The sequence below is a fragment of the Triticum urartu genome, chromosome 6A (genome assembly GCF_056163025.1).
Source record: "Triticum urartu cultivar PI428250 chromosome 6A, HENAU_Tu73, whole genome shotgun sequence".
In the NCBI taxonomy this organism is placed as follows: Eukaryota; Viridiplantae; Streptophyta; class Magnoliopsida; order Poales; family Poaceae; genus Triticum; species Triticum urartu.
Genome location: NC_141878.1, coordinates 5,561,946 through 5,589,567, shown reverse-complemented (window position 1 = coordinate 5,589,567; position 27,622 = coordinate 5,561,946). Strand labels below are relative to the sequence as shown.

The following is a 27,622-nucleotide window of genomic DNA, read 5'->3' as shown; positions in this document are numbered from 1 at the left end:
AAGGGCCAACCATGACCTAGCTCCGCTCGCCACCATTGTCGTCGTCACGAGTGCCAACACCAACTACTCGCATCATCAGCTGTGCACCATCCAACCGTGAGAATGTGCATATCCAACCCAGGAAAAGTGTGGAGGGGAACAAATCTTCAAGACGGCGCCCTAAGTGGGGAGCGATGCAGAAATAACAATGTTGTCCGACCCTGCAACAGGGACCTTAGGCTTTTACTGAAGACATCCCAAGGGTGACCAAGATGGAAGAGCTGCACGGCGACCCTCCAAGAAGGAATAACGACACTAGCAACCGCCACATCATCATTGATGGCATAATCCAGGCAAGCCTTTGCCCCGGAGGAACAAACGTGCACATACACCCCCACTAGACAAAATACTGCCTTACCTATAGACAAATCAGTTCTTTTTTGGGCGAGATAAGCCCAAAGTAATCTGTGCAAATATTCTCCGTAAATTCAAAATCTATGTGTATTATATGTAGTTAATCAACATTTTACCGCCCAAATTAGAATCCTAGCCACTTTATACCTCGAACTTTCATTAAATGTGTCTAGACTTACGTATTGAGTGCACCATGCACGCTGCCAAGCTAACCCGCGTTGAATCGCGCCATAAATTTCCTTAAGTTTAAATTTGCGCTAGGATTTACCTTGTAAATAAGTTTCCACCGTTCTTACTAGCACAAATTTAAAGCTTTGGGGTAAATCCTTTCTGCATAATCCCTGTAAAAAATGATAAAAGTAAAGGTACAAAGTAGAAATTTTAATATATATATCATCACACAATCATAGTACAACCAGCACACACATACAATTATCATCCATACAAGCCAGAAAAGTAAGTCAGAACAATCACAAGATTTACATGGGCATCATACCCTAATCTTGATTGATCTTGACATTATATAGCACAGAATGACTTGATGGTGGTGGGTTACAACACACCACTTATTTAATCTAGCAGGCAATATAAGTCACGAGTATACTATATCTGGCGCGGTTGATGTACTCGAACATCTCATCCCAGCGGCTCCTCTTGGATGTGTGCTTCCACATTTTCCTTTTCTACTTGTGTCCCAAGTGGTGGTTTTGGTTGTGCATTCGGGTCCGGCAGTGGGCCTGGCAGTGGTTGTGGGTTTGGGTCTGGTAATGGTTGTGGGTTTGGATCAGGCTGCGGTCCTGGTAATGGCTGAGGGTTTGGGTTTGGTTGTGGGTCCGGCAATGGTTTTGGGTTTGGGTCTGGTAATGGTTGTGGGTTTGGATTAGGCTGAGGTCCTGGTAATGGTTGAGGGTTTGGGTTTGGCTGTGGGTTCGGCAATGGTTTCGGGTTTGGGTCTGGAAATGGTTTTGGGTTTGGATCAGGCTCCGGTCCTGGTAATGGCTGAGGGTTTGGGTTTGGTTGTGGGTCCGGCAATGGTTTTGGGTTTGGGTCTGGTAATGGTTGTGGATTTGGATCAGGCTGCGGTCCTGGTAATGGACGAGGGTTTGGGTTTGGCCGTGGGTCTGGTAGTAGCTGCGGGTTTGGGTTTGGCCGTGGGTTCATCAACCGTTGCAGGTTTTGGCCTGGCAATGGTTGTGGATTTGGGTCAGGGTGTGGTCCTGGTAATGGTTGAGCATTTGGATCAGGTTGTGGCTCAGGCAGTGGTTGTGGGTTTGGATTAGGTTTAGGATCAGGTAGTGGTTGCGGGTTTGGGTCTGGTCGTGGTCCTGGCAGTGGTTGTGGGTCTGGCAATGGTTGAGGATTTGGATTTGGTTGTTTTCCTGATAGTGGTTCTGGATTTGGGTTAGCCTGTGGGCCGTATAGAGGGTCTCTAGTGATCAAGGTGTGCCTCCCTGCAGCAAGAGCAAGCGCTGGAAGAAGCATAAGCAGCAGCGGTGCTACGAGAAGAGAGGACGAGGAGGGGCGCGTCCTCATTGTCATGGCTAGGCTTGTGTTGCTACGTACTTGCAAGTGTGTGCGCCTCGATCTTCATATTTATAGGCGAATTCAGCCAATCAAGGCTGGACAAGCATGTACGCTGTTTACTCCAACTCTGATTGGGCTTGTTAGCTTTGCCTTTTGGAGATGCAGGGCTGCATGCCTCCCCTTATAGTGCTTCAATAGGAGGCCAATCACAACAAAAAGTTATCTAGGGAAGTTGGAGTGGTGTTGGTCCGGATAGATGTGGCATTTTTCAGTTGATCGTGAGAGAGCAACATGCAGAAGCATACAGTCGCCCGAGTTGTGAACAACCTGATCACTTTCAATAATTCTGTTGAACAGATAGCAGCGTAGTAGATGGCTTTGAGCATGGAAAATTTAAATTGTGCTAAAAATAATATTTATTTTATGTTAATTTATAAAATTATGAAAACATATACATGTTATGTACGCATTTGAATAGTTTAATTAAGCCATATGATGATTTGTAGGCTACACACAAAAAATAAATTTCCAGCCCAAATGCAGTAGAAATTAGCCTATTTTAAATTTTGTATTTGTGGTTTTTTCCCCTTTGTGTAGACTACATATGAAATTGTTGAAATTTTTGTTTTGTATGAACACGCCACACCTTTTTCTTGAGAAAAATTTGAGGTGTAAGAATAAAGTTCTTGATAAAAAAATGAAGAAGCCTGTAGGATGTTTTATTGTACACAATCATCGGATTCTAAACTTGAGGTTTGCATGTATGGATTTATTTTTTATGGAATCTAGTGTAAATGAGTCCTATGATATATTATTTTCTTCTATGAATTGCTATTCTACGACTCAAACAACACATACAGGAAAATTTTCTAAGGATTAGTCTCCTCCAAAATTTCATTAAAACCCCTTTGAATCCAAGAAGCCTAGCACCAAAGCTTTTTTGACAATATCGGGAAGTGACCAAAGCTAGTAGCTTTCCTATCGGACAGTGATGCACCTTTAAGTACGCGGTTTCTAATAATCACGATCAGTGCACGCCGTGCACAGGGCACTCATTTCGGTTGTAGCCGTAACTTTCACATTTCATACACCAATCACGACCAGTTGCTTGTTGGTATACATGCAATGTTCTAGAAGAAAAAAAAGACCAGTCCTATGTACATATGCATGCTTGCATCTAGTTGGGCAGTAGGATGACTTTATACCTAACCTACCGATTGAATCGTATGTATAGATGAAAATAAAAGACATCCATAGAGTAGCAAGTTAAAGACGATATGACCTCACAACTAGATTGGGTTGGGTGAGTGGAGTGCCACTTTAATCCTCGTCTGCAGCACGCGTGATGATATTTCTTCAGAGGCGCCGAAGTGGGGAACAGGACTGATAGAACAAACAACAAGTGAGATATTTTGAGCTTCACTAGGTTGGAGGCCTGGTGTGCTCAGAATTTTATCAGGGTGTTCTTCAGGTTGCAGCACTGCTACCAAGGCATTTCTCCATGTAGAAGGAATAGAGGGGAAATTGGTGGAATTGTTGATGTATTGCTTGAGTCTCGTGGGCATATATATGGGAGCACATGATCTTCTTTGAGTACGAGATAAGCTAGAATAACAATGCGTTTGCCCTTTGTGCTGATGTCGAGGTAGCCAAGAGCGTAGGATGGTGTAGCTATGTGAGGGGCGCCGTGGTCGATGTCGAGTCAGGGTGGCCGGTATCGAGGTAGTTGCCGTGGACCGGAAAGAAGAGTGGTGGTGGTGGCGGCGGCGTCTAGGTTAGGAGCACGGCTACGGTGCTCGAAGTAGGCAAGGAAAAACCTGACAGCGGTTGCTGCACTATTGCCAAGGCATTTCTCCAGCTTCGCTTTGAAGATCCTTTGCTTTGCTTTTTCCTACATTGGTTTGTAATGAAGTTTCAGTGTTTTGTGATGTTTGCAAGTTCGCTTGAGTGTGTATATGTTTGGCCAAAGTGTGCCTAAATATATCCTAGTCGTTGGTCTTTGGACCTTCTATCTAAATCTAGCTGATATAGTTTGCATCAAGACCATAGCTTCTTTATATGTAATCGGAAGGGTGAGGGGCCCTCATTTCTCTCATAAATAAAGAAAAAATATATAAACTACGTGTCGTCCACTCCGGGCGACTCGGGGGCGAAACCCTAGCCGCCCGCCGGTTTCCCCCCGCCTCCCCTCCTCCTCCCCCGCCGCCGCCGGCAGCCGCCCGCGCGGCGGTAGGCGGCGGCGGGGTTTCCCTGCGCACCCGCCTCGACGTTGGAGGCGCCCCCACCCCGCATGAGACGCCGCCGCCCGCCTCCCCAGCTCCTGGTGGCCGCCGACGCAGGCCCTCTGTGGCGGCCGTCGGTCGCCGGAGCTGTCGCTAGCCCTTCTCCTGATCGGGTGTGGGGGTCTCCTGGGAAGGTCCGACTGCCAGATCAGGCCGGCTCGGCCCTGGATCGGGGCCGGCTCCTCTCTGGCGGCTGGTGGGCCGGGGATCGCCGGATCCGCCCGGACCTGGCCGGCGCGGCACTGCCTCATCGCCCGGCTTGGGTGCTCGCGGTGTGGTCTCCCTAGTGGCGGCGGTGTGGGTCGTTCTCCGTGTTTTGACGGGATGTGCGCGGTGGGTGGATGCCGGGGCGGCGGCCTCGAGCGGTGTGGATGGCTTGGCCTCTCGACGGGCGACGGCCGTGGGAGCTGGTGGTCCGCGACTTCGGCTGTGCAGGTGGCGAGGTCTCGGTGGACGTCTACTGCGGTGGGTCGGGGTGCCCCGTCACCCGGCGTGCCTGCTTCGATGAAGTCCAACGCCTTCTCCGGCTGCGTGCGCTCCCCTGGCCAGGTCTTTGGCCGGGTGGATGGGACGGGGGCGGGACCGGGGGAAACCCTTGGCCGTCGGCGGAGGCCACGACAATGGCGGCGCCTTGTGGGCGTTGGTTCCATCCTTGGAGGCCTTGTCGAGGTCCTGTCCCGTTTCTCACTGTGCTCTTCATTTGGGCGAAAGCTCTAGTTCCCCTTGCGGGCGATAGCGTCGTACCTTCGTCGCGTTCCTTCTTGAAGGCGTCGTCTGGGGTTCTCGGAAGCACGGTGGGTGCTTTGTGGTGCGTGTGAGGTGTTTGGCGGCGGCAATGTGTGCGGCGTTTTATCTATTCTACCGCTGATCTTCATCTTGTGGTAGCGCTCCATCTGCTTGGCGATGTTCTAGTGTAGGTGGTGGTCGTCATTTGGCGCCATGATGGAGTTGATGGCGGAGAAGCTGCCAAGGTTGGCACCTCAATCTGCTTGGAGATGGACCAGTGGAAGATGGTGGAGACGACACCTGTGAGTGCGTCAGACCGGTTTATGCCCCAGACCCGGTATGTGGCTAGACTGGGGATTCCGGCTTTTGATGTTAGGATTAGGTGAGTGGTCTGGGTAGTGGCCTAGCTAGCACCCCTTCATCATATGGATAGGAGTAGTGGCATATGTTGCCTAGATGGTGGATTCAGGCTTATTGTTATAACACTTTGTAAGGTCCTCAAGAATAATCAATAAAATGACCGTATGCATCTCCCAGGTGCAGAGGCCGGGGGTCATCCTCCTTTTCTAAAAAAAAATGAACATTTGTTTGGAGCTTATGGTTATCTCCTTCATTGTTCAAATAACCATGACTATGATGGATTACATTGCCGCACCCATCGATTTGTCCAACAAAATTGTACTCCCTCCGACGGAGTAGTAGTAGTTACCGTGCATTAAAGTAAATTTTGCATGAAATGATCTATGGTCACAATTATACATTATTTGTTGATCAATCGGCAGAGAAGTAATGTGACTCCCCGTAAAAAAGAAAGAAAGAGAAGTAATGTGACATTAAGGAAGACTGGGTTAGTTCTGGCATCTGCCCTGAACTTGGTCCTCCAGTGTGTACGTTTTTAATCAACTACTCCCTCCATCATTTATATAAGGTGTATTTGTTTTTTCAAAAGTCAAACGAGTGCATGTTTGACCAAACTTTTAGAAAAACTAGGAAATATCTCCCTGCGTTGCAACGGGAGAAAAACAATCAGATTACGCAAATGTGGTAGAGATAAAAAGAAGTCTGAAACATATGCCATAATGAGATAAGGACTTTTAAAATGTAATTTAACAAACTACGTCTGAATCATCTCACAATGAGATAAGGAACTTTTAGAAAGTCATTTCAAAAGCTAAAAATGTGATGGTCTGGTCACAATTTGACCTAACGTCGCGATGTTTACCATGACCAATAAAACTGTGGTATCAGAATAAATATAGATGTCCGCCGCCAAAAAATAATAAACATGGATGTGTATGGGGAAAATTAGACATTTAGTCATTTTCATATAACTTACAAAAACTAACACATAGGAAGATGTGTCAATTTTATGGGGCTCAACACTGAACAGAACACAGAAACCATTTTTTTTAGGAAACACACGATGTACTAAATAAAATTATAAAACGACGTCTATATACAGATACAAAAAAGATATCTATGGAGTGGGTTAATTTTGTTTGTTATTTAAGGAACTGTTTGAATTTTGGTACATTTTTTAATTTCCAAAATATGTTTTGAATACACGATAAAATCATGAGTACTTTTTATTTCACGAGCATTTTTTCGAAATCATGAGTTTTATTATAATATGCAAAGATTTTTTTTAAATACCAGAAAATCTAAAATTTTCCAAACATTTTTTGATTTCTCAAAAAAAAATCCAAAACTCGCACCCTTTTGGAATTTGTACTTTTTTTAAATCCCAAGTTAATTTAAAGAAATATAGATGTCCGCTGCCAAAAAAAATAAACACAGATGTGTATGGGGGCAAATTAGACATTTAGTGATTTTCATATAGCTTACAAAAACTAACACATAGGAAGATGTGTCAATTTTGTGTGGCTGAACGCTGAACAGAAGTCGGAAACGATATTTTTAGGAAAGGCGCCATGTACTAACAAAATCATAAAACGACGTCTGTTGATCCAAAAAAGATCGCTATGTAAGCAGGTTAATTTTGTTTGTTATTTACGGATCTGTTTGAATTTTGGAACATTTCTTTTAATTTCCAAAATATGTTTTGAATACATGATAAAATCATCAGTACCTTTTATTTTGTGAGCATTTTTTTCGAAATCGTGATTTTTATTATAATATGCAAAGAGTTTTTTTAAATACCGGACATTTAAAAAAAATTGAATTCATGGACATTTTTTGATTTCTCAAAAAATCCAAACTCGCACCTTTTTGAAATTTATAATTTTTGGAAATCCCAAGTTAATTTAAAGAAGGAAAAATAGAAACATAAATAAGAAAAGGAAAAATTAATTAAAAAGGGACGTCACGCCCCGCATGATGGGCCGGCCCATGAACAAGTGTGGGGTGGAGGAGGCGCGCTTGCTGTTAAGAGTGGAAGAATATGAGGTAAAAGGGGCAGAACATGGGATCAAACCCGGGTCTCCCTCACAAGAAACAAAGGCTCTAGCCACTGTGATACTTGAGTCCCTTAAAATACATTAGGGTATGACCTTATAAGAACCGTTTCCGACGACGCCGATGACTTTGAAAAAAAATCGAATCGTTTTCTTTACTTATAGATGGCATGGTGGGTATTTACGACAGTTTTGGTGACAATTTCAATGACGGACGACTAGAAGTAGTCCGTGCTTTATTATTAGGGAAAGATATATCAATATCCACAATACAAAATTTATATCATTTGATCTATCATGAGAAGTAGTTTCATATTTTATGTATTAGGTATTGCAAATGTTGTTATTTTATTTCATAATCTTGGTCAAACATTCAAATGGTTGACTTGCATGGATATCAATAGACCTTATATTCTGGAACGGAGGGAGTAAAATAATGTGTATATGCTTTTAGTTAGGACAGTTCATGGTAAATACATGTTTTGCAAGACCCATTCATATATTTACAAAAAAAAGATGCAAAAAAATTTAGACCATTAGTTCAACTGAAAATGGAAAGTGGAAATTTAGCTGGCACGTGTTGGAGCAGCGATCCAGGCGGAATCTTCTTCGTCGCGACGGGCTTGTGTGTTTCGGCATCAGCGATCCAGGCGGAAGAAGATCGGCGGCAGTGATGCAGAGCTAATCCAGCTCTCGAAGTACAATATGTCCTCATCCAGAACGGTGCAAGGGTGCATGTAGCTATATGCATGTGCATGGATGACGCAACGTAGGCAGGCAGGTGCACCGCGCGGGGTGCCTTGGCCACGCAACGCGGTACGACCAAGCATTGACGCGCACAGTGGCACGCTGATGCAAGCGTGAAGCCGGTGTGCACGAACCGATCTGGATGGAGGAGAGTTGTGGACAGGGGTGGGCATAAAAACCGACCAACCAAATGCTAAACCAATACAGAAACCGAAAAAACCAGTGAAATTTGGTTTTTACTTATGATAACCGAAATTAAATTGCTCGGTTCGGTATGAAACCTATAACCGAAAGAAAAACCGAATAGCCGTCGCTCGAGGCTAGGCGCGCGTCTTGCCGCAGAACTACCGTGTACAGGCGGGAGCCCCTAGTCAGCGCCGATTAGGCAACTTGGTGCCTAGGTGCGTGTTGCCAACCACTATACCACAGAGGCTCTAGTGAATTATTAGGGCCCGATCTGTTCAAGAAGTACGTATAACCACACTATTTACTAGGGGTGGAAACGGATCGGATGCGGATCGGATAGTGCTCTTACCACTTCCATTTTCATATTTTCAAAACGAATATGAATCCAAATACGAATATTATCGGATACGGATGCGGCTCGGATATTATTCGAATACGGATACATATCGGATATTTTCTTGATTCGGAACAGATACGAATAATATTAACATATTGCTTAAGTAAATTAGTCGATAGCTATGTGACCTAAAATAATCAACTTGTGACATACAATAAGTCAATGATAAATAGGTTTATGTATAAATACTATTGTAATGCATAATAATTTATCAGTTTAATCATATAAAGAGTAAAATTTGACCACTTATTTGGCTTTTATGTTGGATAATTGGAATATTGGGCCTAGAATTTTAAAAATTACCTCCCATAATCTTATTCGGATACGGATATATCCACTTCCATATCCATATTTGTGTCAAAATCTCCTACCATATTTTATTTTTTATTTGTTTAATAAATTCAGATACGGATAATTTCCATTTCCATTTTGGTTCGGATGCGGATGTTTCGGATATGAATAGGCATTTTCTCGAATACGAATATCGGATATTTCGGATTATCCGCTACCACTTTCCACCCCTACTATTTACTGCGTATATAAATTAGAAAAACACAATATTCGAACAAAAATTTGAAGAAAATCTGAAAGTTCATAGATGTAAAAACAAACCGCGAACTAAAAAAAGGATCATGAATTCAAAGAATTTTCATGAATTAGAAAAAAATCATCAATTTAAAAAACGTTCAAAAACTTTGAAAAAGTCCAGCAATTTTGAAAAATGAATATTTAGTTTTTTTAAAAGTGCATCAGTTCTTAAAAAAGTTCATCTATTTTGAATAAAAGTTCATCGATTTTGAATAGAAGTTCACCGTCGATTAAAAAATTGAAATTTTTTTTGTGGATTTTGGAAAAGGAATTCATTGAATTCGAAAAGTTCAATCAATTTCAAAAAGTTCATAGGAAATGAAAAAAAGTTCAGTGAATTTGAAAAAATTTCGTCGAAATGGAAAAAAATTATCAAAATTAAGAAAAATTTATTCCAATTTGAAAAAAGTTCAGCGAAATTTTACAAATTCACCGATTTTTAAAGAATCATCAAATTTTAAAAAAGTTCATCGAATTTGAAAAAAAGTATAGAAATTGATAGAAAATTTTCGTAAATTTAGAAAAAAGGTTCACAAATTTTAAAAAACCGTGCATTAAACAAAAAAAAGAATGATAAAAAATAAAAAATAAAAATAATAAACTGAACTGAATGACAACTAAAAAAAGAAAAACGAACTATCTTTGCACTAGCGCGGTGGTGACCTGGTAGTTACATCGTAGTGGTTGCAATGGAGGGGCTGCGGGTTCGAACTCTAGTGCCAGCATTTATTGACGTTTTCGAAAAACGGAGAAAATATTAGAATGGGTCAGCCCAGCGCGGGGCGCTCGTTTGCAAAATACACATTAATGGGTGCCTGCAGCGCCAAATAGGGTTCGCCCGTACAGACGGCGCAGTGTGAGCTAAGCCAACCTTTTGCGTTATAGGTATGGGCCTTTTACCAATTGCATGTCCCAAAGCCCCAAACGGAATAACTAATATCACTACTTCTGAGAGCCGGTGGTGTGCAGCGACTTTGTTTAGTCCCACATCGCGTAGGTACTCTCAAGGGACAACATGCTCAGTTATAGAAGAGGGTGGGGGTGCACAGACGAGTTTGATCACAGCTAAGTTGTAAGCTTGTAAGCAACGAAGTATATATTCCATTTAAACTGAAAACCAAACCGAATTTGTGGTTAACCGAAATCTTGGTTAGCTGTTTTTGGATGTTAATTTTGTTTTCTAGGTTGTAAACCGAATTTGATGATTAACCGAACACTATAAACCAAAATTTTGGTTTCTACCGAATGCCCACCCCTAGTTGTGGAGGCCATGAGCCAATGTTGGAGTAGTGACGCGCGATGAGACAGACGACGGACGGGCAACTCAATTCGATCTTAGATCAAAGAACAAAAAAAGATCACCGACCAATTGATCGGCGAGAGAGAAAAAACCTGCTAGAATCGATTGTTTATTGCTTGAGTATCATGGGCGTGTATATATATAGGAGTACATGATCAATTCGGAGTACAAGACAAGTCAGAACAAATCCTAGTCCATCTCATATTTCCTAACTAATCACGATACTCAACACCGCCTCGTCGAAACCAGTTTGGAAAAGAAGCTTTATCGACAAACATCCAGGATATGTGTGGCATACTACTATCATCATGCTATAAATCCTCTAGGAGTAACAATCAGAGGTAGATGCGTTTGTGGAAGGAACAACTCATCAGCCCACCAGAGATATCTACAACTGGGATGGATTTTACATGTGAAATTTACTGAGTAACACCCATGGCAGAAGGTGCATGGATTCTTTTTGGCTAATTTTGGATAATAAATAAATAAAGGGTGACATTCACAGGTATCCGCTGGGGCCACGATATCGTCTCCATCATGGCATGTGGTCCCAACAACAATTTGGCCCAGCACTAAATAATTTTATTTTGTACGCTTGGTGATTAGTACACTTCAAATATAATAGATTAACTGCAAGTCAAGACAATTGGTTATTCTTTGGTCATGTTATCTCTTGCATGCATTTGATTATGTCCCTTTTTAGAGGTCTATAGATGGCTTGCTGAAACATATCCATTTGATATCATCTATCCCTTTAGCCTTAGTGGGGACCATCTTCCTGTACGTGGTCATGATATCTTTTGGATGCAGCTTTATTTGCCTTTAAGCCTATAGATAAGATACTTCGTTCCTTATCCATTTGACATTATATATTGTTCCTTGGGCCTCGTCAGTTGTGGAATTCAAGGATGGACAAACGATCCGCCACTGCTTGTTTTATGGTGATGCTTGTGTTGTTAGGAAGCAGTATGACTACAGGTATGTTCTAGCTTTTGTTCTTCTGAAGTAGGTTTCTTATGGAATTACTGGAAGTTTTCTTAAATACGATGTTGACGCACATTGTTTCTATGCCGTGGAGGAATAATACATGTTACCAATTATGCAATAGTTGGACACGGTATGTTATTACAATTGATGTCTCACTATTATGGTCTAACCCTTAATATATTTGAGATGCACAGAGAACTGTGAGATTAAGCGCGACATGATGACATTTTGTATAAAGTCTGAATGCCTGTATCATTGCCAGCATCGTTGGTATTATAAAGTCACGCAGTCTTGGTGTGATGGTGTCTTCTTCGGCTTCTGCAACTGCAAGATTTGCATCGTCATATAGAACTTCAATGGATACTTACTATGTCAAGTGCACTTGAATCTTTGTTTTAACAATTGAGCACTATGTATCCAGGAGTAATAGAGTTATGTTTGGAAGCGATAATAATATGTCTAGTCTCATAAAAATCTGCTTAAAGGCAAAACTCATAGAGTTATTAATAAATATAGTAAATGCTAAGTGCACTTGAAGCTTTCATTTATACTGGAATCAGTGCTTAAAACCTAAATCCATGGACCATACATATAGATCGATTACATTAGTCTATGAGTAACTCTAATAGATTACTTAAAACCTCTCAGTTCTTTACAGAACTATTTTTTAACATATTTGAACCGATGCAGTAAATTTCCTACTATTTGTGCCTATTTATTTGCCTTAGTCTATGAGTAACTTTAAATGTAATAGTATCTTACGCTCAACTTCATTGCCGCCGACCTGGTGTGGCATTGAAGGCGCGACGCTCTATTTTGCACTAGTAGAAAAGGGGGCTTTCGTTCGGGCCTGGCTAGCCCTGTTGGGGAACGTAGTAATTTCAAAAAATTTCCTACGCACACGCAAGATCATGGTGATGCATAGCAACGAGAGGGGAGAGTGTTGTCTACGTACCCTCGTAGACCGAAGCGGAAGCGTTGACGCAATGTAGAGGAAGTAGTCGTACGTCTTCCCGGTCCAACCGATCCAAGCACCGTTACTCCGGCACCTCCGAGTTCTTGGCACACGTTCAGCTCGATGACGCTCCCCGGGCTCCGATCCAGCAAAGCTTCGGGGCGGAGTTCCGTCAGCACGACGGCATGGTGACGATCTTGATGTTCAACAGTCGCAGGGCTTCGCCTAAGCACCGCTACAATATGACCGAGGTGGAATATGGTGGAGGGGGGCACCGCACACGGCTAAGGAACGATCACGAAGATCAACTTGTGTGTTCTAGGGTGCCCCCTTGCCCCTGTATATAAAGGAGCCAAGGGGAGGGGGCGGCCGGCCAAGGAGGGCGCGCCAAGGGGGAGTCCTACTCCCACCGGGAGTAGGACTCCCTTCTTTCCTAGTTGGAGAAGGAGAAGTGGGAAAGAGGAGGAAGAGGGAAAGGAAAGGGGGGGCGCCGCCCCCCTCTCCTTGTCCTATTCGGACTAGGGAGGGGAGGGGCGCGCGGCCACCTCTTGCCTCCTTTCCTCTTCTCCCTTAGGGCCCATGTAGGCCCAATAACCCCCCCCCCCCCCCCGGAGGGGGGGGGGTTCCGGTAACCCCCGGGTACTCCGGTAAAATCCCGATTTCACTCGGAATGATTCCGATATCCAAATATAGGCTTCCAATATATCGATCTTTATGTCTCGACCATTTCGAGACTCCTCGTCATGTCCATGATCACATCCGGGACTCCGAACAACCTTCGATACATCAAAATACATAAACTCATAATGAAACTGTCATTGTAACGTTAAGCGTGCGGACCCTACGGTTCGAGAACAATGTAGACATGACCGAGACACGTCTCCGGTCAATAACCAATAGCGGAACCTGGATGCTCATATTGGTTCCTACATATTCTACGAAGATCTTTATCGGTCAGACCGCATAACAACATACGTTGTTCCCTTTGTCATCGGTATGTTACTTGCCCGAGATTCGATCGTCGGTATCTCAATACCTAGTTCAATCTCGTTACCGGCAAGTCTCTTTACTCGTTCCGTAATACATCATCTCACAACTAACTCATTAGTTGCAATGCTTGCAAGGCTTATGTGATGTGCATTACCGAGAGGGCCCAGAGATACCTCTCCGACAATCGGAGTGACAAATCCTAATCTCGAAATACGCCAACCCAACATGTACCTTTGGAGACACCTGTAGAGCACCTTTATAATCACCCAGTTACGTTGTGACGTTTGGTAGCACACAAAGTGTTCCTCCGGCAAACGGGAGTTGCATAATCTCATAGTCATAGGAACATGTATAAGTCATGAAGAAAGCAATAGCAACATACTAAACAATCGGGTGCTAAGCTAATGGAATGGGTCATGTCAATCAGATCATTCACTTAATGATGTGATCCCTTTAATCAAATAACAACTCATTGTTCATGGTTAGGAAACATAACCATCTTTGATTAACGAGCTAGTCAAGTAGAGGCATACTAGTGACACTCTGTTTGTCTATGTATTCACACATGTATTATGTTTCCGGTTAATACAATTCTAGCATGAATAATAAACATTTATCATGATATAAGGAAATAAATAATAACTTTATTATTGCCTCTAGGGCATATTTCCTTCAGTCTCCCACTTGCACTAGAGTCAATAATCTAGATTACACAGTAATGATTCTAACACCCATGGAGCCTTGGTGCTGATCATGTTTTGCTCGTGGAAGAGGCTTAGTCAACGGGTCTGCAACATTCAGATCCGTATGTATCTTGCAAATCTCTATGTCTCCCACCTGGACTAGATCCCGGATGGAATTGAAGCGTCTCTTGATGTGCTTGGTTCTCTTGTGAAATCTGGATTCCTTTGCCAAGGCAATTGCACCAGTATTGTCACAAAAGATTTTCATTGGACCCGATGCACTAGGTATGACACCTAGATCGGATATGAACTCCTTCATCCAGACTCCTTCATTTGCTGCTTCCGAAGCAGCTATGTACTCCGCTTCACATGTAGATCCCGCTACAACGCTTTGTTTAGAACTGCTCCAACTGACAACTCCACCGTTTAATGTAAACACGTATCCGGTTTGCGATTTAGAATCGTCCGGATCAGTGTCAAAGCTTGCATCAACGTAACCTTTTATGATGAGCTCTTTGTCACCTCCATATACGAGAAACATATCCTTAGTCCTTTTCAGGTACTTCAGGATGTTCTTGACCGCTGTCCAGTGATCCACTCCTGGATTACTTTGGTACCTCCCTGCTAGACTTATAGCAAGGCACACATCAGGTCTGGTACACAGCATTGCATACATGATAGAGCCTATGGCTGAAGCATAGGGAACATCTTTCATATTCTCTCTATCGTCTGCAGTGGTCGGGCATTTAGTTTTACTCAACTTCACACCTTGTAACACAGGCAAGAATCCTTTCTTTGCTTGATCCATTTTGAACTTCTTCAAAACTTTGTCAAGGTATGTGCTTTGTGAAAGTCCAATTAAGTGTCTTGATCTATCTCTATAGATCTTAATGCCTAATATGTAAGCAGCTTCACCGAGGTCTTTCATTGAAAAACTCTTATTCAAGTATCCCTTTATGCTATCCAGAAATTCTATATCATTTCCAATTAGTAATATGTCATCCACATATAATATCAGAAATGCTACAGAGCTCCCACTCACTTTCTTGTAAATACAAGCTTCTCCAAAAGTCTGTATAAAACCAAATGCTTTGATCACACTATCAAAGCGTTTATTCAAACTCCGAGAGGCTTGCACCAGTCCATAAATGGATCGCTGGAGCTTGCACACTTTGTTAGCTCCCTTTGGATTGACAAAACCTTCTGGTTGCATCATATACAACTCTTCTTCCAGAAATCCATTCAGGAATGCAGTTTTGACATCCATTTGCCAAATTTCATAATCATAAAATGCGGCAATTGCTAACATGATTCGGACAGACTTAAGCATCACTACGGGTGAGAAGGTCTCATCGTAGTCAATCCCTTGAACTTGTCAAAAACCTTTTGCAACAAGTCGAGCTTTGTAGACAGTAACATTACCGTCAGCGTCAGTCTTCTTCTTGAAGATCCATTTATTCTCAATTGCTTGCCGATCATCGGGCAAGTCAACCAAAGTCCACACTTTGTTCTCATACATGGATCCCATCTCAGATTTCATGGCTTCAAGCCATTTCGCGGAATCTGGGCTCACCATCGCTTCTTCATAGTTCGTAGGTTCATCATGATCTAGTAGCATGACTTCCAGAACAGGATTACCGTACCACTCTGGTGCGGATCTTACTCTGTTTGATCTACGAGGTTCAGTAGCAACTTGATCTGAAGTTCTATGATCATCATCATTAACTTCCTCACTAATTGGTTTAGGTGTCACAGAAACCGGTTTCTGTGATGTACTACTTTCTAATAAGGGAGCAGGTACAATTACCTCATCAAGTTCCACTTTCCTCCCACTCACTTCTTTCGAGAGAAATTCCTTCTCTAGAAAGGATCCATTTTTAGCAACGAATGTCTTGCCTTCGCATCTGTGATAGAAGGTGTACCCAACAGTCTCCTTTGGGTATCCTATGAAGACACATTTCTCCGATTTGGGTTCGAGCTCAGGTTGAAGCTTTTTCACATAAGCATCACAACCCCAAACTTTAAGAAACGACAACTTTCGTTTCTTGCCAAACCATAGTTCATAAGGCGTCGTCTCAACGGATTTTGATGGTGCCCTATTTAACGTGAATGCGGCCGTCTCTAAAGCATAACCCCAAAACGGTAGCGGTAAATCTGTAAGAGACATCATAGATCGCACCATATCAAGTAAAGTACGATTACGACGTTCGGACACACCATTACGTTGTGGTGTTCCGGGTGGCGTGAGCTGCGAAACTATTCCGCATTGTTTCAAATGTAGACCAAACTCGTAACTCAAATATTCTCCTCCACGATCAGATCGTAGAAACTTTATTTTCTTGTTACGATGATTTTCAACTTCACTCTGAAATTCTTTGAACTTTTCAAATGTTTCAGACTTATGCTTCATTAAGTAGATATACCCATATCTGCTTAAATCATCTGTGAAGGTGAGAAAATAACGATATCCTCCACGAGCCTCAACATTCATCGGACCACATACATCTGTATGTATGATTTCCAACAAATCTGTTGCTCTCTCCATAGTACCGGAGAACGGCGTTTTGGTCATCTTGCCCATGAGGCACGGTTCGCAAGTACCAAGTGATTCATAATCAAGTGGTTCCAAAAGTCCATCAGTATGGAGTTTCTTCATGCGCTTTACACCGATATGACCTAAACGGCAGTGCCACAAATAAGTTGCACTATCATTATGAACTCTGCATCTTTTGGCTTCAACATTATGAATATGTGTATCACTACTATCGAGATTCATCAAAAATAGACCACTCTTCAAGGGTGCATGACCATAAAAGATATTACTCATATAAATAGAACAACCATTATTCTCTGATTTAAATGAATAACCGTCTCGCATCAAACAAGATCCAGATATAATGTTCATGCTCAACGCTGGCACCAAATAACAATTATTTAGGTCTAATACTAATCCCGAAGGTAGATGTAGAGGCAGCGTGCCGACCGCGATCACATCGACTTTGGAACCATTTCCCACGCGCATCGTCACCTCGTCCTTTACCAGTGTTCGCTTAATCCGTAGTCCCTGTTTCGAGTTGCAAATACTAGCAACAGAACCAGTATCAAATACCCAGGTGCTACTGCGAGCTCTAGTAAGGTACACATCAATAACATGTATATCACATATACCTTTGTTAACCTTTCCATCCTTCTTATCCGCCAAATACTTGGGGCAGTTCCGCTTCCAGTGACCAGTCTGCTTGCAGTAGAAGCACTCAGTTTCAGGCTTAGGTCCAGACTTGGGTTTCTTCTCCTGAGCAGCAACTTGCTTGCTGTTCTTCTTGAAGTTCCCCTTCTTCTTCCCTTTGCCCTTTTTCTTGAAACTAGTGGTCTTGTTGACCATCAACACTTGATGCTCCTTCTTGATTTCTACCTCCGCAGCCTTTAGCATTGCGAAGAGCTCGGGAATTGTCTTATCCATCCCTTGCATATTATAGTTCATCACGAAGCTCTTGTAGCTTGGTGGAAGTGATTGGAGAATTCTGTCAATGACGCTATCATCCGGAAGATTAACTCCCAGTTGAATCAAGTGATTACAATACCCAGACATCTTGAGTATATGCTCACTGACAGAACTATTCTCCTCCATCTTGCAGCTATAGAATTTATTGGAGACTTCATATCTCTCAATCCGGGCATTCTGCTGGAATATTAACTTCAACTCCTGGAACATCTCATATGCCCCATGACGTTCAAAACGTCGTTGAAGTCCCGGTTCTAAGCCGTAAAGCATGGCACATTGAACTATCAAGTAGTCATCAGCTTTGCTCTGCCAGACGTTCTTAACGTCGTCAGTTGCATCAGCAGCAGGCCTGGCACCCAGTGGTGCTTCCAGGACGTAACTCTTCTGTGCAGCAATGAGGATAATCCTCAAGTTACGGACCCAGTCCGTGTAATTGCTACCATCATCTTTCAATTTTGCTTTCTTAAGGAACGCATTAAAATTCAACGGAACAACAACACGGGCCATCTATCTACAATCAACATAAACAAGCAAGATACTATCAGGGACTAAGTTCATGATAAATTTAAGTTCATTTAATCATATTACTTAAGAACTCCCACTTAGATAGACATCCCTCTAATCATCTAAGTGATCACGTGATCCAAATCAACTAAACCATAACCGATCATCACGTGAAATGGAGTGGTTTTCAATGGTGAACATCGCTATGTTGATCATATCTACTATATGATTCACGCTCGACCTTTCGGTCTCAGTGTTCCGAGGCCATATCTGCATATGCTAGGCTCGTCAAGTTTAACCTGAGTATTCTGCATGTGCAAAACTGGCTTGCACCCGTTGTAGATGGATGTAGAGCTTATCACACCCGATCATCACGTGGTGTCTGGGCACGACGAACTTTGGCAACGGTGCATACTCAGGGAGAACACCTTTTATCTTGAAATTTAGTGAGAGATCATCTTATAATGCTACCGTCAATCAAAGCAAGATAAGATGCATAAAAGATAAACATCACATGCAATCAATATAAGTGATATGATATGGCCATCATCATCTTGTGCTTGTGATCTCCATCTCCGAAGCACCGTCATGATCACCATCGTCACCAGCGCGACACCTTGATCTCAATCGTAGCATCGTTGTCGTCTCGCCAATCTTATGCTTCTACGACTATCGCTACCGCTTAGTGATAAAGTAAAGCATTACAGGGCGATTGCATTGCATACAATAAAGCGACAACCATATGGCTCCTGCCAGTTGCCGATAACTTGGTTACAAAAACATGATCATCTCATACAATAAAATTTAGCATCATGCCTTGACCATATCATATCACAATATGCCCTGCAAAAACAAGTTAGACGTCCTCTACTTTGTTTGTTGCAAGTTTTACGTGGCTGCTACGGGCTTAAGCAAGAACCAATCTTACCTACGCATCAAAACCACAACGATAGTTTGTCAAGTTGGTGCTGTTTTAACCTTCGCAAGGACCGGGCGTAGCCACACTCGGTTCAACTAAAGTTGGAGAAACTGACACCCGCCAGCCACCTGTGTGCAAAGCACGGCGGTAGAACCAGTCTCGCGTAAGCGTACGCGTAATGTCGGTCCGGGCCGCTTCATCCAACAATACCGCCGAACCAAAGTATGACATGCTGGTAAGCAGTATGACTTATATCACCCACAACTCACTTGTGTTCTACTCGTGCATATAAGATCAAACCATAAAACCTAGGCTCTGATACCACTGTTGGGAAACGTAGTAATTTCAAAAAATTTCATACGCACACGCAAGATCATGGTGATGCATAGCAACGAGAGGGGAGAGTGTTGTCTACGTACCCTCGTAGACCGAAGCGGAAGAGTTGACGCAACGTAGAGGAAGTAGTCGTACGTCTTCCCGGTCCAACCGATCCAAGCACCGTTACTCCAGCACCTCCGAGTTCTTGGCACACGTTCAGCTCGATGACGCTCCCCGGGCTCCGATCCAGCAAAGCTTAGGGGAGGAGTTCCGTCAGCACGACGGGGTGGTGACGATCTTGATGTTCAACAGTCGCAGGGCTTCGCCTAAGCACCGCTACAATATGACCGAGGTGGAATATGGTGGAGGGGGGCACCGCACACGGCTAAGGAACGATCACGAAGATCAACTTGTGTGTTCTAGGGTGCCCCCTTGCCCCTGTATATAAAGGAGCCAAGGGGAGGGGGCGGCCGGCCAAGGAGGGCGCGCCAAGGGGGAGTCCTACTCCCACCGGGAGTAGGACTCCCTTCTTTCCTAGTTGGAGAAGGAGAAGTGGGAAAGAGGAGGAAGAGGGAAAGGAAAGGGGGGGCGCCGCCCCCCTCTCCTTGTCCTATTCGGACTAGGGAGGGGAGGGGCGCGCGGCCACCTCTTGCCTCCTTTCCTCTTCTCCCATAGGGCCCATGTAGGCCCAATAACCCCCGAGGGGGTTCCGGTAACCCCCCGGTACTCCGGTAAAATCCCGATTTCACCCGGAACGATTCCGATATCCAAATATAGGCTTCCAATATATCGATCTTTATGTCTCGACCATTTCGAGACTCCTCGTCATGTCCATGATCACATCTGGGACTCCGAACAACCTTCGGTACATCAAAATACATAAACTCATAAAGAAACTATCATCGTAACGTTAATCGTGCAGACCCTACGGTTCGAGAACAATGTAGACATGACCGAGACACGTCTCCGGTCAATAACCAATAGCGGAACCTGGATGCTCATATTGGTTCCTACATATTCTATGAAGATCTTTATCGGTCAGACCGCATAACAACATACGTTGTTCCCTTTGTCATCGGTATGTTACTTGCCCGAGATTCGATCGTCGGTATCTCAATACCTAGTTCAATCTCGTTACTGGCAAGTCTCTTTACTCGTTCCGTAATACATCATCTCACAACTAAATCATTAGTTGCAATGCTTGCAAGGCTTATGTGACGTGCATTACCGAGAGGGCCCAGAGATACATCTCCGACAATCGGAGTGACAAATCCTAATCTCGAAATACGCCAACCCAACATGTACCTTTGGAGACACCTGTAGAGCACCTTTATAATCACCCAGTTACGTTGTGACGTTTGTGTAACGCCCTCGATGCGGCTATAGCTCCCACGTGTCGAGGCACGACTTAGAGACATAACCGCATTGAAAGCAATGTCGCAAGTTAGGCAATCATTACAACACCTGCATCTGGAGTTATAGTATCTGTGAGCCACAGGGACTCAGCAATCTCGCACCCTCGCGATCAAGACTATTTAAGCTCATAGGAAGGAAAGGCAAATATATGTGGAGCTGCAGCAAGCGACTAGCAAGTATGGTGGCTAACTTATACGCAAAGGAGAGCGAGAAGAGGAGGCAAGGCACGAGCGAGAAGCTAGAGAACAGCCTGCGCAAACATTACTCCAACACCGTGTCCACTTCCCGGACTCCGCCGAGAAGAGGCCATCACGGTAACACACTCAGTTGATTCAATTTTAATTAATTAAGGTTCAAGTTATCTACAACCGGACATTAACAAATTCCCATCTGCCCATAACCGCGGGCACGGCTTTCGAAAGTTCAATCCCTGCAGGGGAGTCCCAACTTAGCCCATGACAAGCTCTCACGGTCAACGAAGGAATAGACCTCCTCCCAAGACGTTCCGATCAGACTCGGTATCTCGGTAATTCAAGACACTTCGACAGGTTAAAACAAGACCAGCAACACCGCCCGAATGCGCCGACAAATCCCGATAGGAGCTGCACATATCTCTTTCTCAGGGCACACTCAGATGAGCAAGACGTCGGGTAGGCCAGCCCAGAGTTACCCCTGGTAGCCCCGGACATCGCTCGGTTGGACCAACACTCAGAGGAGCACTGGCCCGGGGGGTTAAAATAAGATGACCCTTGAGTCTGCAGAACCCAAGGGAAAGAAAAGGGGCTAGGTGGCGAATGGTAAAACCAATGATGGGCATTGCTGGAAAAGCTTTAATCAAGGCGAAATATCAAGGGGTTCCCATTATAACCCAACCGCGTAACGAACACAAAATCCGGGAACATAACACCGATATGACGGAAACTAGGGCGGTAAGAGTGGAACAAAACACTAGGCGAGAGGCCGAGCCTTCCACCCTTTACCAAGTATATAGATGCATTAAGATAACATAGCAATATAATGATATCCCAACAAGTAATAAATGTTCCAACAAGGAACGGCCTTCAATCTTCACCTGCAACTAGCAACACTATAAGAGGGGCTGAGCAAAGCGGTAACATAGCCAATCAACGGTTTGCTAGGACAAGGTGGGTTAGAGGTTTGACATGGCAATTGGGAGGCTGACAAGCAAATGTTAGGCATCATATCAATGGCATAGCAAAAGAGCGAGCAAACTAGCATAGCAAAGATAGTAGTGATTTCGACGGTATGATCATCTTGCCTGCACAGTTGTCAGAGTTGACTGGATCCTCACAAGCAAACTCAACGGGCTCCTCGGTAGAGAACTCGTCTCTCGGCTCTACCCAAACAAGACAAACAAGCAACAAGGATACAATCAACCACGTGCAAACTCAAACAATATGATGAAATGATGATATGCTAGGCGGGATGCGATGCGGGATGCAAAATGCAAGATATGACAGGAAATGCATGAACCTGGCATCAACTTGGAATTCCAAGGGTGCCATTGGAAAGATGAGATGAAATCGCTTGAAAACGATATAAAGATCATCGGAATCGGAGTTACGGTTTGGAAATGGCAAGCGTTTTAAGAATGACACCGGTCTGCGATTTACAGCGAGTAGGCATCTAAATGCAATGAAATGAACATGCAACAGCCACCAAACATGACAACAAAATACATGGCAGGGATGCACACAAGATTCTTAACAAAATACTAGCACTGAGCCATGGCCAATTCATCCATTAAGAGGTTCAAACAAGCATGGCAAAAACGCAAATGCAAAACAGATTCCAAACTTAGTGAAATTAACACTTGTCTGAAATTTCAGATCACGAAGCCCTCTTCGGAGCAGCAAAACAACATGAAACAAGACCTGATTAAGACAAGTAAGAACATTACATGGAGCTACTCAACAAGCTTAACAAAAGACCCAAAGTGACCTGGGGCCAAAAGGGTTCACAAAATATACTAACGGGCACACGAACATAGCTAAAACACAATCAGTTTTCAGACTTGGTGAAAACTGAGACATGCTGAAATATAACTCACGAAGGCATGTAAACGAGCTCGATGCACTCACTACGGTGCAAGTCATGGCAAGGCAAGCATACATCCATTAAGAAGGCACAAAATAAAAGCTAGACATGGCAAGAACAATGGCATAGCATGCACGGATCAACTACAATAGCATCGGCAAAATCGCAAACAAGTTGACGAACTGCCCAGATTCACCATGAAGCAAAAGTAGAGCTCGATTGACTCAAGCTAGGGTGCTCCATAATTGCAAACAAAGACATGGATGGATAGAGCATAACATGATTAACAAAACTCATTTACTGGTCATCCTCAAAAGAGGCACGGATCACTAGGAAACAAGCTGAACATATGGCATCATGAACTAAATAATCCCAGACTTAGTGAAAACTACTAAGTCTCTGAAAACAGATTTACCGGGTGCCTCACTTCGCAAGCTTGCAAAAGTCACCACACACATCCTAAAAATGCATGGGTTGCACCTCTGGAAAGATAACAAGATGCTTAACAAAACATATGAAGGACTCACAGGCATATCATGCACACAATAATCATGGCAAAAATGACAAAAGTCTAAGATGAACTAGCAGATCTGACAATTAACTCACGAAGCCTCCTTATAACAGCATTTTGGGCATCAAGACGAACTCAAATGAAAATGATGCAATGGAATGAAATGATGTACTCGTCGAGACGAACATTTTAATATATTATATGCCCAAAACGGAGCTACGGATGCGGAGATACGGAGTCGCGAACAGGAGCATATGTATCAAGAATTTCAGGACTTAGAGAAAAAAAAACCACCTCGTGAAAAAAATTAGGGTTACTGTAGCGCGGATCGGATCTGGCGATGCGGCACTGTAGTGGATCGGGGTCGCCGGAGTTCGCTCATAGTCGCGGCGTTCGAAGCGGCCGGAGGAGAAGCAGGCCGGCGCGGGCAGGGGGAGGCGCGGCGGCTCCGGTCGCCGGTGTCCCGGGTCCGGCGAGGCGCGGGGACGCGCGAGGGAGCGGGAGGAGCAGCAGCTCCGGCGGGCGGCGGCGGTGGCCCGGCGAAGGTGCTCGCGGCGGCGGCGGCCCGGTGACGGGGAAGAAGGCGGCGCGGCGAGGGGACTCCGGGCGCGGGCGGTGAGGCGGCTCCGGGCCGGGGAGGGCCTGCCCCGGGCCCGAGCGGGTTGCAGCGGCGGCGGCGGTACGGCGGCCACGTGGCGGCTGCGGGGTGGATCGAACGTTGTCCGGTGCGGCCGGACACGTCCGGTGCGGCGGAGATCTGAGATTAGGGTTTCGGGGAGAGGGAGAGATCCGAAATCGGGGGGGTGTATATATAGGCATAAGTGGAGCTAGGAGAGTCCAAATGAGGTGCGGTTTTCGACCACGCGATCGTGATCGAACGCTCTAGAGCATGGAGCAGAGTTTGGTGGGTTTTGGGCCAAATTGGAGGGGTGTTGGGCTGTAACACACACGAGGCCTTTTCGGTCCCTTGGTTAACCGTTGGAGTATCAAACGAAGTCCAAATGGTACGAAACTTGACAGGTGGTCTACCGGTAGTTAACCAAGGCCGCTTGGCAAGTCTCGGTCCAATCCGGAAATGTTTAATCTCCACACACGAAAGAAAGCTAGAAATGACCACCGGAGGAGAACGAAGCGCCAGAATGCAAAACGGACAACGGCGAAAATGCTCGAATGCATGAGACGAACACGTATGCGAATGCAATGCACATGATGACATGATATGAGATGCATGAAAACGAAAACAACACACGGAGACAAAGACCCGAACCCGAGAAATAAATATAACTTAACACCGGAAACGGCAAGAGTTGGAGTACAAATTGGGAAAGTTATATCCGGGGCGTTACAACACTCCACCACTACGAAAAGATCTCGTCCCGAGATCTAGGACTGAAAGAACTCCGGGTACTCAGAACGGAGGTGATCCTCGCGTTCTCAGGTAGCTTCACGGTCGGAATGGTGAGACCACTTGACTTTGAGAAATTTGATTGACTTGTTGCGAGTCTTGCGTTCAGTCTCTTCAAGAATAGCAACTGGGTGCTCATGATTAGAGAGATCTTCTTGGAGCTCAATGTCCTCGAAGTTGACGGTGCGGTCAGGAGTCTTGAAGCACTTTCGAAGCTGAGAGACATGGAACACATCATGAACATTTGCAAAGTTTGAAGGAAGCTCGAGTTGATAGGCGAGGTCGCCTCTCTTGCTGACAATCTTGAAAGGTCCCACGTATCTAGGGGCAAGCTTCCCTTTGATACCGAAGCGACGAGTACCTCTCATAGGAGAGACACGGAGGTAAACATGATCTCCGATCTCGAAAGCCAAATCACGATGCTTACTATCATAGTAGCTCTTCTGGCGGGATTGGGCTGCTTTGAGGTTATCACGAATGACTTTTCACATTTCTTCTGCCTCTGTGATTAAGTCATTACCCAAAAGCTGACGTTCACCGGTTTCAGACCAGTTAAGAGGGGTACGACACTTCCTGCCATACAGAATTTCAAAAGGGGCCTTGCCCGAACTTGCTTGAAAACTGTTGTTGTATGAGAATTCAGCATAAGGAAGACAATCCTCCCACTTCATGCCGAAGGAGATCACACAAGCCCTGAGCATATCTTCAAGAATCTGGTTGACACGCTCGACTTGACCGCTTGTTTGAGGATGGAAAGCAGTGCTGAAGCGGATGTTCGTGCCCATGGCCTTCTGGAAAGAATCCCAAAACTTGGAGGTAAAGATGCTGCCACGGTCTGAAGAGATCACTTGAGGAATACCGTGCAGAGAGACAATGCGAGAGGTATAGAGTTCCGCCAATTGAGCTGCAGTGATCGACTCTTTGATAGGCAGAAAGTGAGCCACTTTGGTGAGCTTGTCGATGACAACAAATATAGCATCATTGCCACGCTTGGACTTTGGAAACCCAGTCACGAAGTCCATTTCAATGTGGTCAAACTTCCATTCTGGAATGGCAAGAGGTTGGAGGAGACCAGCTGGCCTTTTGTGTTCTGCCTTCTCTCTTCTGCAGACATCACATTCATTCACGAATTGAGCGATCTCGCGCTTCATTCGAGTCCACCAATAAGCTTGCTTAAGGTCCTGATACATCTTCGTGCTCCCAGGGTGGATGGAGAGGAGAGAATTGTGAGCCTCGTTCATGATCACTTTACGGAGGTCACCTTTGGGAACAATAATACGATCCTCGAAGAAGAGAGTGTCCTTGTCATCAATGCGGTAGCACTAGTACTTGGACTGACTCTTGGCAATCCCGATCTTCACCTTTTTCACCATAGCATCAAGAAGCTGGGCTTGGCGAATCTGGTCTTCTAAGGTAGGAGAGACTTGAAGGTTGGCGAGGAAACCTTGAGGAACAACTTGCAGATTAAGTTTGCGGAAAGCTTCACAAAGCCCGGGTTGATAAGGCTTGAGAATCAGACTGTTGCAGTAGGCCTTTCTGCTCAAAGCGTCAGCAATCACATTAGCCTTGCCTGGAGTATACTCAATACTCGGATTATACTCTTGAATCATTTCGACCCATCGAGTTTGCCTGAAGTTGAGATTAGGCTGAGTGAAGATGTACTTGAGACTCTTGTGATCAGTGAAAATGTCCACTTTTCTTCCCAATAGAAGATGTCTCCAAGTCAAAAGAGCATGCACAACTGCCGCCAACTCTAGATCATGAGTGGGGTAGTTCTTCTCATTAGGCTTCAACTGGCGAGATGTATAAGCAACAACTTTCTTCTCTTGCATCAAAACTGCGCCAAGACCTTGGAGAGAGGCATCACAAAAGACCTCGTACGGCTTGGATTCATCAGGCGGAGTCAGAACTGGAGCAGTGATCAACTTCTCTTTCAAAGTGTTGAAAGCAATATCACACTCCGGAGACCAAACGTACTTGACGTGCTTCTGAAGAAGATTTGAGAGAGGCTTTGCGATCTTAGAAAAGTTTTCGATGAATCTTCGGCAATAGCCTGCGAGACCGAGAAAACTGCGGAGTTGCTTCACGTTCTGAGGAGGTTCCCAATTCACAATCGCAGACACCTTCTCAGGATTCATGGCAATGCCCTTGGCAGAGATGATATGACCAAGATAAAGAACCTCATCAAGACAAAATTCACACTTGGAGAACTTGGCGTAGAACTGATGTTCTCTAAGCTTATCGAGAACCAAACGCAAGTGCTTGGCATGATCTTCCTTGTTCTTGGAGAAAACCAGAATGTCGTCGAGATAGACCAAAACGAAGTCATTGGTGTAGGCATTGAAGATGAAGTTCATCATGCGAGAGAACGTCGGAGGAGCGTTGGCGAGGCCAAAAGACATGACAGTGTATTCATATGAACCAAAGCTTGTTCTGAATGTTGTCTTGGGAATATCTTCTTCACGAATGCGAATCTGATGATAACCCATACGGAGATCAAGCTTGGAGAATACTTGAGCACCTTTGAGTTGTTCGAACAGCTCATTGATGTTGGGAAGTGGGTATTTCTTCTTGATGGTCTTCTTGTTCACTGGACGGTAATCAACACAAAGTCGGTCCGTTCCATCCTTGTTCTTCACAAAAAGAACACCACAACCCCACAGAGAAGAACTAGGCCGGATGAGACCCATTCTTTCTTGCTCATCGAGTTGCTTCTTCAGCTCCTTCAACTCTTCAGGTCCGAGCTTGTAAGGACGCTTGCACACAGGTTCCGTGCCAGGCTCAAGTTCAATAACGAATTCAACTGGCCGGTGCGGA

At 44.5% G+C, this 27,622-nt stretch overlaps 1 protein-coding gene and 1 long non-coding RNA gene across 2 annotated transcripts; one reads left to right on the top strand and one right to left on the bottom strand.

Moving 5' to 3' along the window:
* Nucleotides 1-753: 753 nt before the first annotated feature.
* LOC125515943 (uncharacterized) lies at nucleotides 754-1,977 on the bottom strand. The gene has a single exon (XM_048681423.2). It carries the CDS (start codon nucleotides 1,930-1,932, stop codon nucleotides 1,030-1,032), a length of 903 nt encoding a protein of 300 aa, XP_048537380.2. The 5' UTR covers nucleotides 1,933-1,977; the 3' UTR covers nucleotides 754-1,029.
* A 9,281-nt stretch (nucleotides 1,978-11,258) lies between these two features.
* LOC125515125 (uncharacterized) lies at nucleotides 11,259-12,088 on the top strand. Its single transcript, XR_007286827.2, has 2 exons — nucleotides 11,259-11,535; nucleotides 11,739-12,088. It is a non-coding gene; the product is annotated as an uncharacterized LOC125515125 (long non-coding RNA).
* Nucleotides 12,089-27,622: the final 15,534 nt, after the last annotated feature.

Excerpts from the sequence above, each read along its gene's own strand:
- LOC125515943 (XM_048681423.2), bottom strand. The coding sequence starts at position 1,932 with ATGACAATGAGGACGCGCCCCTCCTCGTCCTCTCTTCTCGTAGCACCG.